The following is a 23331-nucleotide window of genomic DNA, read 5'->3' as shown; positions in this document are numbered from 1 at the left end:
TCTGTTGTCAGCAACAATGGCTGTAGTCAGTGGTGAAGGCTGGAATGTCGTCCAACTGGCAAACTGGGAGATTCACCTTCAGGCTCAGGATTGTTTTTACCGTTTTAAAATAAAGATCAAATGCCAATCACGTCCGTAACCGAAAATACCTCACCACTGGATTTACGCCGAAACACACAAGAAGGCTGCGTTACTGAAACAAACAAACAGCAGGGACTCCAACACAGCCTTCATGGTAACGTTATTTTAACCGTTGGGGGGGGTGGAGAGAAATGAGTTTAATAAATTTATGATGGATGCACTTAGGGATGGATGGATGTATGTACAGGAATGAATTCACCATAAAGCCTTTCATTAAATTCAGCTATTTACTGGAATAGGATAAAAATCGGCTCCATGTTTGGCCTCCTCTTCATATTTTCCGCCCTCGCTGCTGCTGTCCATCGATTTGGCAGTGGTGTTCTTCCCCACTCCCATCTTTTCTTCGTCAATGTCTTCTTCTTCCTCCTCGGTCCCTCCTATGTCTCTCTGCTCTGGTGTGAACACTGCAGACGGATCCCTCAGTCCAATATCATCATCAAGGAGTTCCTCTCCTGGTGCCAAACGACAAACAAAACCAGATGATCATCAATATTCTGATCAGCATAACAAAACCTTATGTTCTAATTAAACAGAGGACCATGAGAGGCTTCAAGGTTATACATCTTGATCTATTGGTATTCGTTTTAAGATGGGGAAGGAAGGAGTGAACCTCCCAGTTATGTTTTTAGAAACGACTAAATTTGCCTCTTTGTTTCACATCAGGTCCTTTCAGTTCCGTTTTTGGCATCTGTAGGCATTTCTGGTTGCAGCAAAAAATAAAAATCACTCTGAACACTTGGGAAGGCGATTAGCTGAGAACTGAAACGTTTTCCTTCAGGATCTAACCTCTGCCACAAGTCATGTTCAGATCAGAAGCATAAACTGAGAGTCAGTCATCCAATCAGGATAAACATGAATCCAAAGATGCCATTTTGAATTTAAACCTTCATTTCTGTTTTATTGTTTTGAATCATCAACAGCGGAAATATAAAAAGAGTCATCCTTGGATGAATCATTGATCATTTAAAAATCATATCTATCAGGGTCGCATAAAGTCTGGCCCGAGGGCCATTTGCAGGCCCTGGACTGATTTTCTGTGGCCCCAAACTGCAATTCAAAAATGGGACAAATTTGACCCATAGCAAAAGTGGTTAACGGATATTTTTATTTAGGAGCAAAATGTATATTTTAATAACCAGCCTTTTTGTATTTTCTTTCATTTTATAAATCTGACCACACTTGTACTACCACTTTCACTGTAAAGCAGACCTTAATCTGCATTTAATCAATTTATTCAGCTCAACAAAATACAGCAGCTGTTTTCAGAGAAACTGACCCAAATCCAGTTCTCTGCTGAGAATGGACTTTATTTTTGTACTTTCTTTTCTCCCAAATGAGTCAAAAAATAAGCCAACTGGATGCAATCATGCAAAACTCCTCTTCACTCCGCAACATTAGCTGTGTTTCCATTAACCACATAATTGAGCAAATTGAAATTACAAAATTAAATTTGCTTAATGGAAACACGCAAAAGTTTGAAAAACATTTTTACAACTATCAGAGTTACTGTATTTAGCAAAACTGCAAATGGAAACACTTTTTTACATCACACGTGTCACATGACCAACAGCCGGATGAAACTACTGGGGGAAAAGACAAAGACTGGAAATGGCAGGAAATGATGGCGGACATGTTTTTTAATGATCGCTTGAACAAACTTATTCATATGTGATTTTGATTATATTTATTTAATGGAAACACCAGTCATAAAATTGTGTTTTTTGAGAATAAAGTGTACGCACATTTGTAATGGAAACGTATTAATTTCCTTCAAAAAAAATTGATTTTGTTTTACAAAATTATTGCATGCTTCCTTTATTGCTGAACAGGTAAAAAAAAAATAAAAAAAAAAATATATATATATATATATATATATTTAGTTTTAAAATAGTTGTAGATTTTGGTCCAGGTGATAAAAAGCCGGGATTATTAATGTGATCGGATGTGAAACTGACTCCTCTTGCCATCAGAGTCTGGCACAGAAATGAATAAAAAAATAAAAAAATGTGAAGCATGGGGGGAAAATGACAGAGAAGAGGAAGAAGAGAGTATTCAAAACAGAGATGATATAAAAATAAAAAAGGTACAAAAGCAGGAAGAAAGCTTTCAGCTTTCATCAGTCACATGATGGTTGTGTCTAATTCTCGGTTTCTTTGTAAAAGATGACCTTGACAGATGTTCCTCTGGTTCAGTCTCTGTTATCTTCCCTAATAATGAGAACAAATGCATCACTTGGTTCCTTTCATTGAGTCCATGACCAGGGGAAGGCTCTGCAACCTTTTCAATCCAAAGACGTTTTTTCCAGAAAACTGCAACAATGCTTTTAAACAGAGTTCCTTTAAGTTGCCTTTGATTATTGGTAACTAGAAAATTGATCAATGTATTTCGTGTATTTTATTTGTATTGGAAGGAATGATTGCTGTGCCATGCAGTCATATCCATACAGTTAACTATAGAAAAATAAAAAAAAATATGCAAGAAAGATGCGCAACCACATAACGCCAGTTATGTTTGTATTACGGTAAAAAAAAATTTAAATCAACTCACTTCTACCTCATTCATTTAGCAGTATTTAACGTGAAACACTTTCAACACGTTATGCTGTACAAGAAGTGATATTATTCTGACCATCACTAGGTCATGGTGACGTATTCAACTCAAAAATAGCAGACAGCAGAAATGTCTAAACTTCCTTTAAAGCATTAAGGCAGAATATTAGGCTAGATGTTAGAAAGGGTTGTGCTTTAACAGGGCCCCACTTTCTGGAGGGACCAAAGGTTATAATATTTATTATTTTTATTTATTTTTTTAATGTATGTTTTGCAAAAAAAAAAAATTTTATATAAAACTCATAGGTCCAAATTTGGTGAGTTGTATTGATCTGAATGAGATTTTCAAGTATTTGTAAACTTAGGTTATAGTCGATTTCTTTGGAAACAGGAGACATATTAAACCTATCAATCCATTCCTGTCATTTAAGTATAATTTGTTTTAATAAAATAATGTTTCTTTAGAGGATAGGGCACCAAAACTGACTCCAGCCCAGGGGCCCACATTCTAGAAAATACGTCCCTGCCTCTACGGGTAATTATTGCCCCGCCTTTATATTCTAAAAAAAAAAAAAAAGCAGAAAGAAAACCAGTAATTTCGACTTCAATCATATTTTACTAAAAGAGAAGCATGCAAGTTTTCTAACAACTTGAATCTGTCAAAAATGACACTGCATCCTTAATTTCTCTGCTTATTTCCTGCCAGTATTTTTCCATCAAGAACAGAAATGTACAAATATTAAAATATACTTCTCCTACCCTTCAGCCCTAAAATTATACAATTTCCTTTAATTTATTCGTCCTCATTGTTCTTACATCTGCCTTTATGAGAGCCGTTTCCTGTCGTAAATTAAAGTTTTGGAGCCCCACGCCCTCCCCAGCCACTGTCACTGCTTGCAGTGTAAGATGTTGGGACAGGTGTAATACCTAGTTGACACATCCCATCACTCCTGTCAAGCTGGGCGGCTGGGAGCATCTGTGTGGGAGGAGCAAGAGAAAGGAGAAGCAGGAGGAAGTCGAAGGAGGGAGGAGAGCAACGAGAAGAAGAGGTGGGGGGGAGGCACAGAGGAGAAACACACAAGGGTTGAGGATAAAGAGGAAGAGGAGGTGAGACAAAAGTTAATTTGACAGAAAGCATTTGATCACAAACAACACGTATTAGTGTGACTAATGTGCTGATAAGAAGGTTGTACGGCAGAATAATCCCTCCACATCGAAACAAGTGGCAGGATTATGCATGTAGGAAGAGTTTTAAAAAGAGTAACAGCAGAGGTCAGAGGTCAAGATTTACAAAAAACCTGAGATGGTGTAATTTGAAGTGAAGCTGAAGTGAAAAAAACCCCATTAAACTACAGCTCATCTTTTTTCAAAAGTAATTTTAGCTTCCATACAGATTAAAAAAATGAAACTTGATCCGTTATTTAATACCAATTAGGACTCATTAATGCTAAACGGCCCTTGTAAATGTGTTCAATGACATCCATATAAATACAGACTGTGGGAGAACCACAGTGCTGGTTCTGTTGGACCTCAGTGCAGCTTTCAACACTGTTGACCACGACATTTTACTGAATCGACTGGAGAGTTGGGTCGGACTCTCCGGTCCAGTGCTCAACTGGTTTGAATCTTACATAAAGAACAGGGATTTCTTTGTTTCAATCGGAAACTTCTCATCAGAGAGGTCAAAGGTCACATGTGGGGTACCCCAAGGTTCAATCCTAGGACCCCTTCTTTTCAATATTTATATGCTCCCACTGGCTAAGGTTATAACAGGACATAGGATTAGCTACCACAATTATGCGGATGATACACAGCTCTACATCACGATGTCACCAGGTGACTCTGAACCCATCCAATCACTGAATAGATGCTTAGAACAGATCAATGTGTGGATGTGCCAAAACTTTCTCCAGCTGAACAGAAACAAAACTGAAGTTATTATCTTTGGACCTAAAGAGGAGCGAACCCGAATCAACGCACAGCTTCAGTTATTACAACTAAAAACCAGCGATCAGGCCCGAAACCTGGGAGTAGTGATGGACTCTGACCTGAACCTTCAGAGCCACATTAAGACAGTCACAAAGTCGGCCTTCTATCACCTGAAGAACATCTCTAGGATTAGAGGACTTATGTCTCAGCGCGATCTAGAGAAACTCATCCATGCGTTTATCTTTAGCCGCATTGATTACTGCAACAGCGTCTTCACAGGTCTGACTAGCAAATCAATCAAACAGCTGCAGCTGATCCACAATGCTGCTGCTCGCGTTCTCACTAAAACCAGGAAGATAGAGCACATATTCTCTCTTTCTCTCTTTCTCACCGTTTATTTAATGTCACATGCCGTTTTTATTTTAATTATGTAAAGCACTTTGAAATGCCTTGGTGCTGAAATGTGCTATACAAATAAAATTTGATTGATTAAAAATATATCCTCTAAGCAGAAATCAGAAATCCAATTCATAAAAAGACATTTTATTTCTCCCTGTGTGACATCAAGTCAGTCGACCAAACTTCTCTGTTTTTGATCAACTGGAATCATTAAAATTATTTCTATTTGTTTAGTGCCACAATGACGGAACATGTCAGATTTATTTACTTTACGTATTGCCTTTGGATTTTATGACTTGGGTCAAATCTTCCAGGTTTTCTTCCACAGGTTTCTCAACTGTTTGCTGGAGTTCTGGCCCATTCCTCCAGACAGAACCAGTGTAACCGTCAGGTTTATAGGTCACCTCACTCACTCTTTGTCAGATCTGCCCACAACTTCTCCGGAGCATTGATATCTGGACTTTGTGACGGCCAAACATCGACTCCGTTGTCCTTAAGCCACTCTGTAACCACTTCAGCTGTATGTTTAGGGTGGAAGACCCATTTACACTGGAGCTTTAACTTCCTTATGGCCAAACAGTTCCACGTTAGTTTAATCAGGCCACAGGACATGTCTTCTTAAATAAAAGTTAAATAAAAATATTTTCCCTGTGTCTATTACCAAGCTAAAATCTGTCTTTTTAATGTTTCTTTTGAAGTAATTACTTCCTCTTCACTGAGCGGCCTTTTGGCCATGTTGGTAAACAACAAGTTTCACCCTGGACAATGTCTCCGTCTTTCCAGCTTCAGGAGAATTTTGGGCTTTTGTTCTGGTGTCAATCTACACATTTCGGATCAAAACCAGTTCATCTCTGGGACACAAACCCGTCTCCTTCCTAGTATTATGGTTGGACATTCCCATCAAGTCTATGCTTGCTTATAATAATTTGAACAGATTAATGCGGCACCTTCAAGTATCTGTAAATTTTTTGTTCCCTTCGTTCAGGGCACACAAACGTGGTGCAATACCTGCATCAGTGCCTCCAAATAACTGAAACATGTCAGAATGTTGGCCGTGTTCTAGACCAATTTTGGTTGTAAGCAACTGGTACACTGTTAACTGTTAATTAGTCTGCTGCCTTTAATTTGTACCTCAATTTAAAGCATAAATGAACATGACAGCATTTCACAAAGCCACGATGCAACGATGTGGGCTCATTACTTAAAGACACAATCATTCTGTATGTAAACCTCTGACTTAGAATACATTGACAAATAAGTCTCATTTTCTCATTATTGTGGCATTTAGCAAATAGAAATAAATTGGGTAATTTTAGCTTACTACTGTGTGTGTGTGTGTGTGTGTAGTCTGACATGAAGTATCCCAGCAGCCTCTGGGTGACTTAAGGTCTGATGAGGCATGTGCCAACACCAGAAAAGCCACACTACTGTAGCATAAAATCCTCAAATGCTCCGGCTCCTCAGGTGCCTAAGAGACTAAACCCCCTGCAGCCTGACTCATCTGCGCTTGGTGTCTGGGAGTCCAGACCCAACAAAGCATCATAACCAACACAAATAAAGAAAAAAGAACAGAGAAATGGAGCAAGACAAAGATGGGAAACGAGTTATGCAACGCAAGAGAAATCTAGTTTTATAAATCTATCTTCTCTTGTTATGTAAAGTGTGATGGAAAGGAGGAGGGATATTCGTGCAGGAGAGCATTCTGAGGAAATAAGTTATGAAAGAAAAGAAATAAATAAGATGAGAAATCACTTCTATTTTATTTTAACTCAGTCCAGAAAAGGAAGGCTGTTGAATGTTCAAGGCTCTACAGCCTGATAAGGCGGTGGAAGGAGCAGAGTATTATGACAGAATATTAGGCCCAGGTTAAGAAAAAAATAATGGATTACAATAATAAAAAGTCATAATACTAAGAGAATAAAGACAACGTTACAAGAACAGTCATATTATGAGAAGTCGAATGAGAATAGAGGAGTGTTACGAGAATTCACTCATAATGATAGTTATAATACCAGAATAAAGTTCTAATAACACAAGAAGTAGTAAGACAAAAAACCTTACGAGAAGTCGTAACAATACGAGAATAAAGTCATAGTACTATGAGAATAAAGCAAAAATACAAGAAAAAAAAACTTATAATTTTACTAGATTTAAGTTGGAATACAAGGAGAGTGAAGTCGTAATTTGAGTACCTGTTCTCCTAGTAAAGCATGTCTGTTTGTTTCAGTCTCATCATTTATTTAGATTGTTTGGCCTGCCTTGCAGAGCTCATAGTGTACTACATTTAATTTTCTGTTAGGTGTGAGCAGATGTTTAAAATACCAAAGGAGGAAGAGTCAGTCCAATGACCGCAGATGAACACTTACATTTTGTTGAGCAGAAATGCAGTAAATAGTTTACTTTAGCATTTTTCCAATAAATAAATTAAAAAGGTTCCTTTTTGAATTGTCATCAAATTGGGACACCTATTTAATTGACTTAGAAAAAACAGTAAAGAAATAGCGACCATCCATAAAGTTTTGATCTGTACTGATTAAAGAAAAAAAAACAAAACAATATAGTAAAAGCTTTAAGGACAGTATGTACAAAACATACAACAATAAGCAGCAATAAAAGCTTCCAAGCGGAAATATCTGATGGTAAAATTACCCAAATTAACATCCCTGAAAAGTAATTTTAGTCATTTTAATGTCCCAATAAGCATTTCAAGGTTACCCTATAAAAGTAAAAGCTGTTTTCCTGGTTTAGTATCAACACTAAAAGCTTTTTCTGACAAACGGTCACATTGTGAAACATTTATTTGGGTGAATTTAAAAGATTTTCACTCTGACATACCTCATTTAGGTATGATGAAGTATGTCAAAGGTTTCGCAGTCACAACATTTCATGCATTCGTGTTATCTTGTTCTGCTGGTGTACTCAACTTTAACCACCGAATACACTTTCAATGTCAGTTGAGACGTTGTGAAATCATTTTTCCCCAAGAAAAGGAACATAGCATACTTTGAAAAAGACTTAACTATGTTAAAAGCTATACATGAAGGAGTCACTCGAAGCGAGGGTGGCAGGTGACATGTGAGGAGTTTTTATTTCACCACAGCAGGGAGAGAGAAATGTAAAGCAGCAGGAAGGTCGTGTTTACAGAGACTGACTTCTTTGCCAGTGGAGCAGAGGTAACCGGAGATAAAAGGGCAGCAGCAGATGTTCCAGTAGCAAAGGAATGAGAAGAAGTCACATACAGAATGTGATTACATGCATAACAAGAAGACAAAACCTGACTATAACCTATTCCCATCTGGTTCCATAAAGGCTCGAGTTAGAAAACCCAAACTAATGAAGTTTTTGTGAAAGCTTTAGGTGCAAGGTGCATTCACACCAGCCCTGTTTTGTCGTCTTCAATTTAAATTTACTTTGTATGTGTAGAAAGTCCGGTTCGTTTAGGGGGATGTAAACGCACAATCAAACTGATGTGGACCAAAAAAAGTGAACTCTGGTCTGGCTACAAACCTCGGTTCAGTTGAAGTGAACTTTGGTGCGGTTTGAAAGTATATCAAAAGCAGGAAGCGGACTATAACCCAGGGCATTCTGGGTAAATACGACCAGAACAATGCGCGCCTCTAATGTTAGCAGGGTCAGGATCTTTCATCAATCACAAAAGAAATATCTTGCAACCACTAAAATCTGATGTGACTCCAATTTGGTTTATATTTTATGAAGAAGGTTTTGGTCTGTCAACCTGGAGAATGGGGTTTTTCCAGAGGGTTTGATTTTTTTGGCACAATGCCGTGTGAAAGCAAACTGCACCAGCGGGAAACGTAAGGTACTTTTTCCAGCATCACAAATAAAAAAAAGCGTAACAATTTGCCATAAAGATTTTTTTTTTATTTGTTTACAAAATGCTAAAATTTAGAAACACCCAATTGACTTATCTTTCCAATGATTACAAAGAAATGTCTGGCATCTTCTTATTTCAGCAACAATAGCTGCAATAAATTGCCTAAAGCTTTTTAAGGCCTGAATGACTAGTAAAGGAAATAAAACCTACAATCCTGCTTTTTGCTGATTTCAATGCTTTGACCTAAACCACCAGTATAAATTTCTTAACATTCAAATGTTTTTAAATTCAATGCAAACCTCTAGATAAACCCACACTCCAGCGGCATTAGGGAGTGGCAGCTTGACTCAAGATAAGTTTGGTTAACGTACTCCAATATCAAGATGTATTTATTTATGGGAGCTTCTGTTATATTCAGAGCATTACTTATGTTACTTCCATATTTATCGTCAATAATGCTTAGAAATGCTGATATTTTCAGAAGTAAAACTGGTCAGCTGACGCTTTGAGGTTGAAAATGTATCTGAAATGCTGAGCTAAAATAACCATTTCTGTTTTTTTTATGGACATCATGCTGTGCTGACTTTACAAGAAGCATTTTATTTAATGACACACTAGCTGTCTGTGGAAAGCCGAGCCATTCTTAATCCGTTACACAAGTTACAAGACCCAGCCACATGTGTAAACGCAGCGTCATTTAACTGCTTAACGGAAAAAATAAAAGTCACTTAAACATACGATGGCCGTCCTGTTCTGGTTTTATAACCCAGACACGTGTGCATGTGTTGCGTCATTGTTCTAGTTTTGTAACTTTAACATGTTGTAAAAGGACTTCAGTTACAGAATGTGCGTTTTAAAAGAGGCAAACATTGTTTTGGCAGCAGCTACCATGCAATAAACACCCTTACAAATTTATCCTAGGAGACAACAAAGTATATTCTTTAATTAATTTAAAACCAAGAAATTAAAGACCTTAAGTCTGATGGGACTCCAAGGCAGACCAAGTATGTCCAGAAATAAATGATTTAAGGAATAAATGATTTAATTTGATGAAAAGCAAAGAAAATTTTACAAATTAACAATGACAATTGTAATTTTCCTCATATTTTCTTCATCATCAGTGTTGCTATCCCCCTTTTAGAGCAGTATATTTTGGCTACTAATATCTTCATCAGGTGTTGGCATAAAAAAGGCAATGAAGACAATCCAATTGGCCAAAAGCAATATTGGTATGAAGAGTTTTAATGCATGGCATTTGGAATCAAACAGTCTGCAAAACATTGCATGAAAGCAGATCTTTGAGATTGGGATTCAAATTGGTGCAGCTCTAATTTAAAATTAATCCAACGTAATCTCATCAAAAAGATTTAAATTTAATTGCAAATATTTCAATTAGATCCTAGTCACAGTATAATGGTGATTGGTCATCAACTTGGCACCAGTCCCCCCTTCTTACAAAAAACAAAACCCCCCAGGTTTTTCTGACGTGGTTGGAAAAAAGAATATTAAAAAAATCGTAGGATATGACGAATTAGTGTAGAAATGGTTTTAAAGAGGAGGACTTAAATAAAAAATGTCTTTCAACACTTAGAGAAGCCTAATTTTTAATTAAACGAGTTGATATTTTCAAAGTTTTTCTTCATTTGATTCTTAGAGCAGCATGTTGGGCCTCACAGGTAGGTGTCAGCAGCAGATGAATGGGAGTCATTTACTGTCTTTGTTCTCAGACAACATTTACTGTGACTGTACTCCTCCATAGGCTGCTAAACCCCCCGGCATTTCCAGCACTGTCTTTTCCATTAAGCCCAGCAGGGATCTAAATTCAAGGTATTCGTTGTTGCTTTAAGTTGGTGAAATCCTTTAAGCCAACGTGAGATCAGACTCACTGCAGCTCAGTCAGGCAACCAGTTTCATTTGTTTGGAAAGTAACAGCAGAAAGGCCTTTAATTCAATCTACCTTTGCTTTACCTGCATCATAGGAGACGCACTGTAGTTTTTATAGCAAATAAAGTTATGAAACTACAAAAAGTGGGTCATAGTATAAAATGCTTCAATTGTACTATGTTGCAAAACTTTCAAGAGCTAAAAACAGCTTGTGTCCTGGCACACACAAAGCTATAAAACTGGGTTAGCGCTCTGAAATAATCAGCCTGAGATGTCTAAAAATAAGAGATTAGATTTGTGCTAAAGGTCTACACTGGCTCATTTTTGTCATTCACAATTAATGAGCTATAAGCCACATTATCAAATAAACTAAATTAATACCATTTTTTTCCCCCTCAAGACAAAAAAACAAAAAATAAAACAAGAGGGAATATTTATTAAATACCATAACCTTTGCAGAAAATAGCCCAGATCACACTGCTGCCATGCAGAACATCAGATTTCACAGTAGATAAACTTCAAGATAAAAATAATTCTATTAAAATATTTACCAATAACTAATTCACTAACAGTAGCAGAATGGGTTTGTTCTTATCTGAGAGTTTTGATTGGCCTTGACAACTGACATTAATATGAGCGTATAAAACAGTATTTTATGGCAGCCCAGAAGGGTCAACAAAATGCAAAAGCCACAGCAGAACTGATGCTAAAACTAAATAAGAAATTATGCCATACCTGCTAGCATAACTTCCACTTTAGCACGCATTTAGTTTTAGTCCATCATCTTCTGTGGCATTTTGTTGGCCCTTCTGGGCCGCCGTATTTGAATGCCTACTGTTTTATACAATTTTTCTTTAATAATACTAGCATAAGTAATATATAATTTATGCAATCAAATTCAGTACAAAATTTTAACTTTAATTCAAAAATGTAAACTGAAAAAAAAAGGCAAAAGTAACCACATTTAATCTGCATATTTATAAGAACCTATAATAGAGCAATATATTATTAGTAATTACTCTCAGAGGACATTTAATCAGTGTGTCACAGTCTTTATCTAACTATACCAGCACCGACACTGACGAAGCATCATGTGACGAACACGCCACCGAAATACTGAAAACATCAATAATCTGCATGGAGGCTATGTCAACAGTTGCCACATGTTGGCTGCAAAAGGGATTGCTGCAAAGCCAACGACTGGAAACTATCAATTGGCTTTACAAAATTCACTGAATTTCCCAGTCTTGTATTATAATTTGGATTAAACTGGAGTATATAGGCAAGAATAAGCCTCGGGTTCAACCATTTCTTTTTTGTAAATTACTGGTTTGTAAAATAGTATTTTATTTTGCTTTCCTGTTTTGTAATGTTGTAAATTTACTAAAATAAAATTAATCATCTAATTTAACTGTATGATGGACTCTACTGGACTAAAATGGAGTAAAATAAACTGAATTTGGATAAACAACTCTTACATTATTTGATTTTTTTTTGTTGTTTAACGACAATGTAAACAAAGATTAAAAATTATTTTGAATTACCCTGCTCTACCCATCTGTCTATTAATAAAAATAAAGGCTTAGGGTCAGGAATCAACACGTATGAGGTCTTCACTGAAACCAAACTGGCTTTAAATAAATGGCTAAAGTACATTTATTCTTTAAAATAAACTACTGTAGCTAAATCAGTAAAATAAAGCTTCTCAATCTGTTGTGCGAGTCAGAAGATGAAAACCTTGGGATACACTGATCAAAACTCACAGCCGATTTGAACTGTGGTGCCACATCGCAGATATTTCAGAGTGAAACCCGGGAAAACACCAAAGGAGATGTTTTCTTCATGAAATGAGGTGTGGTGGTGCAATAAGCAACAGGGCTGATAAAAACAAATAAGGTGTTAAAGATGAGATAAAAGCAACACTATCAAAAAGTAAAATCAGTTGGGTGAAGTTGCTTAAAAATACCAGAATTAGCAAAGCAGAATCAAAACCTAAAGCTGAAACTTCCTTCCAGATGAATAACATCTTTCAAAAAAGTAAAGATTTACAGAAAATATTAAACTATTCCAAACTTTACTTTTTAATCACTCCAATTCATGTGTTAAAGGCCAGAAGATTCTGGATATAAGCAGACACTTATTTGCAACCTTTTGCGTTATTATAGGCTCCATAGTTTTACTGCATTAGTAAATTCATGTATTTTTCCATTTGATTTGAATAGATTGCCGATACCTACTGACGGAAAATGAAATTATTTGGAAAATAAAGTCCTACCTGACATTTTTTAACAGAAAAGCCACAAGACCTGGTCTGGTAAATTAAACGTTTTATGCCTTTCTTAGGATTCAGACACAAACTAGTCATTCTGTTCAATAACCGGCTGGTTGCCGATTATTCATTTCACCACCTTTTCAAGAAAATTTGCTTGAAAAATAGGTATCCTAGGTGCAAAACCTTTTATTCAGGATACGAGATCAGAAATGGTTCACGTGATCCGCTTCTCGTTCACCGATAGAGCAAGTCAATTAGTAACCCTCTTTGGCGTGCTGCTACCGGTTCATTCATCATCTGTCAGCCTGCTGATTAAATCTTGATAACTTTGATACAAAGTAGGCCACTGCTTTGCTCCAGTTCTTTTTACAACATCAAATGACCTCATTTTGTAAAATGTCAGACGTGCTGAAGGTTTAGAGGAAATGTTTCTGAACCAAAAACTGAGCAAACAAAACTGAAGTCAGGTGCATCAGTCTCCGATTGCTACATCTCCCCATTTTGTAATCCACATTTAAACAGCGACTTATAAAAGATGTGTCCTGGTTTTGTCTTCAAGTGAAGGCTCCCACATACTTTATCCAAAACCGAACAGTCGGCACGTTCCTCAAAAATATTTAAGTCTCCTACGGATACAAACTGGATATCGGAAGAAGCTGAAATGGCAACGTTGCTGTCCGAGTCCATAAAACACAGCAACAAACTTCTGACCAATCACGCAACACTTTGCACAGAGCTCATAGTCCGACCCGGGCCTGGTGTCGAGTTCGGCACAACTGCGAACAAAATGACGTGATTTTTGTTAAGAATCTACGTCAATGAGTCAATTTCAGCAAGTCCAAAAAATAGACTAAATATATCTGTCTAAATCAGGGCTAATGGACTTAACACCGACTCAAGTCTAAATGAGGTCAGTGAATACCCTCAACATTGAAATCAAGTTTGGTGGATTTTGGTGCTTCTATTCACCAAATCCAGATCAAGGCCTCGTTAGCAAAACAATTCAAGACAGGAAAAAATAATTCAAGGTCTTCCTCAAATGGACTGTTTGTAAATCCAGCATAAATCCAAAATGTGTCGTCAGCAATCCCTGTAATTTTACTTTGATTTATTTGAAGTTGGAACAAACAACTGTAAACATAAAAACTGTTTTTTTCTTTCAGCCGCATTTCCAGATAGATTTGTTTGTTGGTTAAGACGTGAGGATCTCTCAAATAAATGCCTGAGGTTTATTCAGTCACATTAACACACATGAAAATCATCACCTTCGAAAAATAATGCCTTTTATTGTGTGGCAAAGGGGATTTTGGCAAAAAGGTGACTGTTTAATGACTGTAGCTCCCATACCTGCCACTACTTGATAAGAAGAAGCTTGAAAAAAGCTCAGCGATGGCAAAAGTAATCAAAGAGTGAGTGAGTAACTTGATGCCGTGAGCCTATCGTAGCTAGAGGTGAGAGGTCGAGCAGCTAAAATCGATCCTCTGCCTACATCCCCCAGAATGCTGTGCGGTTCTGGAAGTTTGCGCAAGATTTGACTGAAGGTTTTTGTGACATTTTCTTTTATAAAATGTGAAAAACATTAGATTCTTTGTTTTGAATTCTTTAAAAGCATTTTAAGACCTTGTAAAATCATTCAGTGGTCTGTTGAACCATTGTTATATTTATGAAACCTGAACAAAAGTAAACGTGGTCTTCCTTGGCTATTGATTTTAAATCACTCCAATTACACACCTTTTGGTTTTATAAATATAGTTAAAATGAAAAAAGTGAAATTCGGAATAAATAAAAAAAGTGAGATATGGAAAAGAAAACTGATTTCAAAAGGCCATAAGTAGGAACGAAAAAATAAAATAAATTGGATTTGTTGGGGATTTGTCCTGCCAAATCAAGAGAATTGCCCAATTCTGATTTCTAGCTTTCATTAGCTAGTTTAATAATAAAAAAAAAAAAAAGAAGTTCATCATTTATGCAGGACTGGTAAGAAAAAACATGGCTTTAATAATGCTGTCTTGAAGCAAACTACTGTTAAAGCTGCACAGTTAAATATATTAAATAGGTTAATCCACACCGTTTTCATTATGCAAGAATCGTATGGTGTATTTTGCTGCCTTTTCAATGTTTAATCCCCATTTTACATAATTACTTCTATCACTCAGCAGAACCAGAAGCTCAAAACACCAAAGTCTACAGTATTACTGGGAAAATTTAAACAGAATATAAATAAACATAAAAATGAGAACATAGTTAGGAGTTAAGGTGTGCCACTTCATCAGGAGCAACATGCTGTAATATTACACCTACGCAGACACACATACACACACCTTCATTGTACAGGGTGAAGGCAGGGCCTGACCCAGTGGTACAGTGTAATCTTAGTCGCATGCTGCCAAAAGAAAACGGGACCAAGAATCAATTTCTGCGACCCAGTTCACCTTAACCTGGTCTGTAAGCCTGTCATCTGCTTACTCAGACTCAATGAAAAGATCTGAAGTAAACATATGCTAAAGATGATAGGACAATGGAAGTTCGTAATGCTTTTTCCATTCACATCCAGGTAAAACTATGCATGTGTATGAATATCTTATTTGAGTAATAAAATAAGAGCTAAGTAAATTGGAATCAGATTGCTTTCTTTTGAGCAGATACCCATTAGAGTGTTAGTATTTTGGATTATTAGATACAAAGGGTTTTCTCCAGGGTATTATAAGCCTGGTGGGCCACCAGGCTTTACTTGTGCCCCCACCAGGCAACTTCAGCATTGCTTATTTATTTAAGTTGGGTTTTTAATGATTTTATAGTTGGTGTTCAGATATTAATCTTCCAATTCCAAAGTTATATTTTCAATTTTAAACATCTTTTAGCTCAAAAACATGGCGGGCCAAGACAAAACACGGCGACTGCCAAGCGCCCCAACCACCGGGCTAAGCAAGTTTTTTGGGGGAAACCTTGATACATAATGTCGCATGGGAAAACATAGGAAAATGTGTTGTTATAAGTAAAATAATCTGGCAATGGAACTAGCACTTTTTTAAAATCAATATATGTTGCTGAAAAGTTTGTTTCTTGCAAGAAAATAAAGATTATTTTTAGATCAGTGTCAAATCCCACACTAGAGTGAGCACACTTGCTAACAAACGGATCTTCTGACCTTTGGCTTTGGTTCAAGTATAACTTTGTTAAATGGCCAAAGTTTATTTATCCTGGAAGAAGTCCAGACCAAACACTCATCTTCACTGCAATGGCAGCACTGGCCACATGTGCCAGTGCTGCCATTGGCACTTGCACGTGTGGCCAGTGCCAATGGCACACTCTGACTATGTGAATAGTCAGAGTTAAACGTTTGTGGTCGTGTTAAAAAATAACTCAAAGTTAGCATGTCAGGACAGCTGTAACAAAGCACAGAATGAAAAACAACTAGCTTCCTCCTCAACCGTTTAAAAAAATCTCTCTCCAGCACAGAAAAATGTGTAAAATACTTAAGAATTTATAAAATGTTCCAACATGTGCTAATCATGGTAATGCATTTGAAAGAAAGCATTTTTTTTATCCACTTCATTGCAGCAGGAACTAAAACATTATTTCTCACCGACCACAGACTGAATACAGAGAGAACAACATTACCATGGCCTTCCTATATCTTATCATGGTTTAATGACCCTGAACTCAAAGGGCAAAAGCAGGAAGTTCACTTGATGCACATATAAACACACGCAGTTACTTCACACACACCACATTGATAATGTCTCCAGGACACAGTCATGAATAAAAAAATACAATAGAGCCTAATGGTTTTGTAAGCTTTTAAGGTCATACAATAGTCATGCTGGTTTCCACATCTTCCTTATCAAAATTATATCAGAAAAATCATTTTATGCGTCTATTTAGCTTTGAAAGACTGTTTTAAATAAATGGAGTCAAAATAAAGTGGTCAGGATCTTAAAACCTTGAAGAATATATAAAACATACAGATAAGCCACAGTTCCGAGGTGAAATACACTTCCAGGATCAGTTATTGTGAAAAACAGAGGAAAGTTAACGAGAAAATGGATTCTATTTACTTATAAAGATTTAAACTATTCAGAGAAATTTGGATGGGATAGTTAAATGCTGGCATCGGCCCAGACAAATGAAAACTTCCTTTTCTTCACAAAGGACAGCTGATATTTTCTGAAGTTATCAGTGTTAGTTCTCTTATGTTTACTTGGAAGATGGTATAATGTAGGCAACTTAATAAATACTCAGGCCGCTGTAAGTCTAATGGTTATTGATGCGAAGCCCCAGTGGCGGCTGGTTTTATTAACTTAAAAACAGCTCAAAAAGAAAATGCTGATACACACTGGATACAAAGCTATGCTAATGAATATTCATCATCTAGACTTTGACAAGGGTAGGTTAAATTTGTGGTGGTTTGTCAGCCAGACACTTTCTGTGACACTGCATTAATGTTACGCTGCCTGTGGCTGCATCAGTCTCCCTCATTAGCTGAGGCTCATCAGTTCATCAAGAAATGTTTTTTTTTTTTTGACTGACTGTTATATTTGTGCAACAGCATAAAAGATGGGGTGTTATAGAGTGTTTCCAGTTCAAAAAATCATTTGTAAATGAACCCGTCTGAAAAGACCAGCTAACTAAGCTGAATAGGCCTGGTCACTACTACTTAATTTCTTGTAGCAACTTAGAGTTTTATTCTGTAGATATGAACAGTTTCAGTTTGAGATGCTTTAAACCCATCAAACAAATGGTAGCTTTCCAAAGCTCTGAGGAGCTGTTCATCTTTTCACCAGCTCACTGCAAGATGACTATGAATATGTCAAAACAAGCAAAGGAAGCATTGAAATAACATTTAAAGTTATACAAAGAACATGTAGGACACATCCCTGAATTTCAGCTTTTGTCACTCAGTTTACTCTGAATCAAAGAAGTTGTGAACCAAAATTGAAACATTTATTCTAATCTGTGTTTTGATTAACTGTCATATTTATTGAATGTTTTGCCTCTTTAGGGGTTACAATGTCATTTAATTAACCTGCAAACACCCCTTTATTCAGCCAGCAACACTGTTCATTGCCTTAAACCAAACAGATAATTGGCTTACAACATTAAATGTGCAACTAAATTTGTCAAAATACATGACTAAAATCAATTTCCGATTTATGTTGGGTAATTAAGCGTATTCTCAAATATCAAAACAGCTGACTGTTGGGTTAGATGTACATCAAACAGTTAAAAACATTTGGCTAATAATAAAAAAAGTTGTTAATGTCTGGTAAATCAAACACACTTTTGCCAGTAAAACCAAAACTTGAACACCGAGAGCCAGCTATATTAATAACAGAACAGGAGAAAAAAATGAGAGGACAACAAATTGTAATTTAGAGAATAAAACTATTTGAGAGAGTGTAAACAACAATTAACAGGGTTCTTCCATATTTGTAGCATTAACATTTCAAACTTATTTTAAGATGTAAAATTTATTCATTCATTTATTTTTTGGAGTAACTTGAAAGGAAAACAAGCCTTTATATCTGTAGGCTCCACAAATCAAACAGCTGAACAATGATTACAATATTTAGCTATTCTCAGTTGGACCACAACAAACCAACTACATTTTAAAACTTTGGAGGAATGAAAAGAAAATCTGTGAAATTTACTTTGGTATTCAAGACCCTGATTAGAAACCTCAGGTCCATCTGAATCTGAAGCTGTCTAGAGTCCAAAAAAGGCTTTTTTGAATTGTGGATAAGTGTGTTGTTTAAATAACATTCTTTATCTTCGAGTCTTCCTCGTAACTTTTTTATATAAATGAGTATAAAAATCGCTATTTATATAACTTTATAAGATTTTCATACCTTACAACAAAAAGAAAAAAATTGGAAAACCAAACAATTTTGAAGACCAAGTTTTATTGTGTCCATTAAGACTTGGAAAACAATTTAAGTAAATTCTGTACTTTTTGAGGATGCATAGGAACCCTGAATCAAAGTGGAAAACTTAATGCAGTTGAAAACTGGCTGATATTCCCCTAAGATGACATCTTTCTACAACAAGTTTGGGAAATACTACTGAGAGCAAAGTTAGCTGAAATACAATAAATAAACTATTTATAATATACCATCATTATCGTTTCTAAAGATGCGTCTCTTCTCTCCGGTGTTGGTCATAACACGGAACACTTTATACTAAACATGAGACACGTTCCCACCGTGGTGGATGTTTTTTTTTTTTTTTCCCAGACTCACTTTGACAAATGACAAAATATTTTCTATGATCTACTCACAGCTGTAGTAGTGCAGTTATATGATGTAAATGAATAATTTCTACAAGCAGGAGGTCACTTGAGAGTTTTTACTCAATAAGGAATCTTAATCTGTCGTTATAGTACATAGTACTGGGTTTTGGAAAGCATCCTGAGTCCTTCATTCGCTTTTACTGCGTCTTTTCCTGACCTCTCAGTCCCCGGCCAGTTGAGGCAAATGGTTGATCATCATCTCCTGTTAATAAAAAGTTTTTCCACTCCCATGCAACCTTGTGCTTGCTCTGAATGAGAAATTGCAGTGATGTGAAAACTCATTGCATCGGTAATGCACTGTGACTTTCAGCCAATTCCCCGAACCTTTTTCTAGACTCAAACTGACTCTTTGGATTGAATATCAACATAGCCGTTTGCCTAAATGGACTAAACGTAGCTGAATTTCCACATGATCAGTTTTATTTCACGTACAGAGGCCCCAGATTGCTTTGGCGCTTTGTAATTAGTCCAATTTTAATTGAATGGATTGAAGAACGAGCTAAACACGTGGGCCTTGATTTGTTCGGTCACAGTGGAGACCCACTGTCACGCAAGTACTCGGAGTCCTCACAAGCCGGAGGATAACTCTTAACATCTTTAAACAGCAGCCGGTCCGAGTTACCGGATGTTACAAAAAACTAACCGCTTCCAAAACTGAGAATTTTAGTCAAATAAGGCTAACTAAAATCCACAGGTATGGTAAACTCCGTCACAGAGGATTAAAAATGGCTCGTTTTTGTACACACCTGCCCGATGAAAGAGAAGACGGAGCCCACTTCCCCTCTTGGCTAGCGTTACGTCCGCTGGCTCGTCCCCGTGGCTTGTGTTGTTGTCGCTGGCGGAGGAGCGGGAGACGACCAGTCGGGAAGCAGCTCAATCACAAAAAGCCCGATGAGGTAAGTCTGACTCCTCCAAAACCAGCTCCTGCTACTTGACTATATATAATACCTCGGAAACACCTTCTGGACGTGCGGATACTGCCCCTATATCGGCTTTCATAAAGCCACGGGGTTAAAGAACGTCACTACGCATGCTCACATAACTCAAGTGACGTTAACAGTCTTTAGCCCCGCCTCCAAGTCAACACTCACCCAATCAGGAGAGCAGGGATGCTACACAGCCTCCATCACCATGAGGATGTCAGACTGATCCTGGAACAGTTTCTGAAATAATAACCTTTCTTGCATAAACCGTTTCTTTTTTTCCTTGCTGCTGGACAGTAGTTTTACAAGAGCCAACAATGGCACCCGTCACTAATCACAGTGGGTCTTTTTGTCCGCACATGGTATAGGTTTAAGTTATGTATTCCGCCACACTGCCACCTAGTGGTTGGTTGAACTGCTTCCATTAGGCACGCTTCAGGTTGCGTCATTAGTGACATAACCACGTTTGATAACAGGTCTCAAGCTGCATCCAGAGGGCATCAATGTGTTTCTGGGCAATAATGTCGCCACATGTCTTGAGCTGCTTGCTTTCACACAATGTTGCGGGGGGGTTGCATCTGTTTAGGTTTACCTATCTGTTTCATTTTACACTCATTATGATAGAATGAGGACTGCAAACACTCATCGAGGCATGCATATCATACGAGTTCAAAATGGCAACAATAGTTGCAAATAATGCATTGATCTTCAGGTTTTGTTTGTTTTGAATATACTGTATCATGAAAACTACATTTTCATTTATAAATAGATGCATGTAAAATAAATGTTTTTTTAAAATGCAAACATATAGATTATTTGTTTTAGGCATGTCAAAATCAGAATAGAAAATGATGAAACTATCTATAATGACATAAAAAAAAATTGCATATTCTCATAACGAGTAGAAGTATAGTAATTTGGGACTTTTCTGGGATGAACTGATTGTAGTGATTTGTATTCCCAGTATAGTGTGTATGACTCTGACTTTTTCCTCTTTTCTTTTAATCCACATAGGGGAAAATTATACAATACTGGCTCAAATATAAAGTAATCCCACAAATATTTATATTATTGTCCTTTAGTGAGTTCCAGAGGAATCACACCATGTTTGGAGCCATTCTTAAGGCTGATGATGAACAATGGACTCCATTTAAATTGCCTGGTTTGCTGGAACAAACGTGCCTTTTAAGCAAATCTATAGATTTTCAATATGGCTGAGATCAGGGATTGTTTTCAAAACTAGATTTGGGATCCTTAGCTGGAAGATTTGCAAATAATCCATAATCTTTATTGTTCTATCCACTTTTGCAATCAATGCCCCCCCCCCCGCCACCCTAAGCATGATGTTGCGACCACCATGCTTAACAATTGGTACCTTCTTCTTACGTTTAAAAGCCTCTGACTCCTTTGTGACCAACAAGTCGATCTTTCTCTCGTCTGACCATAAAAACTGTCTCAGAAAGGATTTGGCTTGAACATGTGAACACCAGCAGCATCCAATCTGATTGAATTCTTGTCAGTCTTGGAGCTTCTTTCTCACAGGCACCAATTTGTCAATGTTGATGTTAAACTTACTTTAATGGAGACAGAGACACTGGCTTTGAGCATTTTCCAGTTTATCTGTTTAATGTCTTCTGTCTTTATCCGTTTGGATAAACACGTCAGAACCAGGAACTGGAAAAGGCTCAACAACCTGATAAAGAAGCAAGATCGTGGTAGGGCTTTTGTGCCAATAGATTTCCTTCCTCCGGTATGAGGATTCAAATGAGAGGTAGAAAAATGACTCCAATGCCATAATAACATAACAATCTTCTTGAGCAAAACATAAAGGGTTAAATTAGCTAAAATCTCTGTTCAATAACTTGCAAAATATGCTGTATTTAATCATTAAACCAGTGTCAACAATTAAGTGGTTTACACTCAAAACTGTGAAAAATACCAACTAATGTATGATTGCCTAGAAATTTAACTCTAAGCAAACAGCAAGCTAATTTCTACTTAAAGTGAAGAGAATCAAATGAAACTAAGCAGCAAAGGTTTTCCTACCTAAAAGAACTAAAATACACTGGTATGGGACGAAATAATCACAGCTACAAACTAAAAATTAGCCCAGGAACAATCAGGAGCTCAATAAAATCTACCAGACACAAATGTTTGTAAATAAACTTTGGCTCTTCCTTGTTCAACACCAAATCAGAATGACTACCGTGCCCAGAAAACACTATCAACCAAACATTGACATTATAAGAACAGCAGAAACTCAAAAAAATGCAGCAGCAACATCATCAGTATTATTAACAATTTAAAAAAAAGAAATCGTAGCTAAATTCGTGCAGAGCAGAATTAGCATTATGCTAACCAAAGCAACGTTCTTAACTGATAATCAGCAAAGAAATGACAGCAGCTGATGAACCGAAAAAGTAAATAACAAAAATAAAGCATAGTAATATGGTAGCTAAAGCTAATAAGACACGCAGAGAAACAGAAGCTGTAGCTTACCGTCTACCATTAAAATCCTCTACATTGTAAATAAAGATGGAGAATTCCCTCGACTGCCGTTGTCGCCATCATCAACTGTATCACCATGGCGACCTGAAACTTCCAAGCAAGGGCAAACTTCCGAGCGATCCGGACCGTAGACATTTAATTCAGCGATGCTGATTGGCCAAATGTTTATTATTTTTCCCTAGCAACCATATGTTATTGGCTATTTATTTAACTTCACTTAATCGTTGAAAATGTCGTGAAAACAATTCAGATTACATTACACACGCTATTAAAGAAAACAGATTAATGCAATTTTTAATCATGTACCATATTTAGATTTTTTTTCTTTTCCTCCATATCAGAATGGTAAACAGGTCACCTACCATTTCCTGTCTACTTTTTGAAGAGCATTGTATAATACGAGCAGGGGCGGAGCTATAGGGGGCCTGGGGGGCGGCTGCCCCCCGAACCGGGCCGGATGGGGGCCCGGGTCTGGAGGTGCCAGGGAGGGAGGAATGGTTTCAAGTCGCTTAAATGTCTGATTATAGACGGAAAAAGTGCGCCGTCACCTGTTGAGAAAGGTGTATTTAATATTAAAGTCAACAGTATCAGTTTCAACAGTT

At 37.0% G+C, this 23331-nt stretch overlaps 1 protein-coding gene across 4 annotated transcripts in view; it reads right to left on the bottom strand.

The window, feature by feature from the left end:
• Positions 1–22823, bottom strand: part of slc23a2 (solute carrier family 23 member 2) — a 43781-nt gene extending 20958 nt beyond the window's left edge. The window contains exons 1-3 of one of the 4 annotated variants that reach the window (XM_081610765.1): positions 22721–22776; positions 3618–3666; positions 373–593 (exon numbers count right to left, since the gene is read on the bottom strand). In XM_081610765.1, coding sequence (XP_081466891.1) covers positions 373–593; positions 3618–3666 — 270 coding nt within the window. In that variant the 5' untranslated portion in view covers positions 22721–22776. Of the gene's footprint in view, positions 1–372; positions 594–3617; positions 3667–20044; positions 20331–22720 lie in introns of those variants that run through there. The other 3 variants (XM_008418180.3, XM_081610766.1, XM_081610767.1) reach the window with 3 other exon arrangements.
• Between the last annotated feature and the right edge of the window lie 508 nt (positions 22824–23331).

Source organism: Poecilia reticulata, chromosome 9 (assembly GCF_904066995.2).
Source record: "Poecilia reticulata chromosome 9, P_reticulata-male-v2, whole genome shotgun sequence".
Taxonomy (NCBI): Eukaryota; Metazoa; Chordata; class Actinopteri; order Cyprinodontiformes; family Poeciliidae; genus Poecilia; species Poecilia reticulata.
The sequence above is the reverse complement of the archived record's forward strand: the minus strand, read 5'-3'. Positions and strand labels throughout refer to the sequence as shown.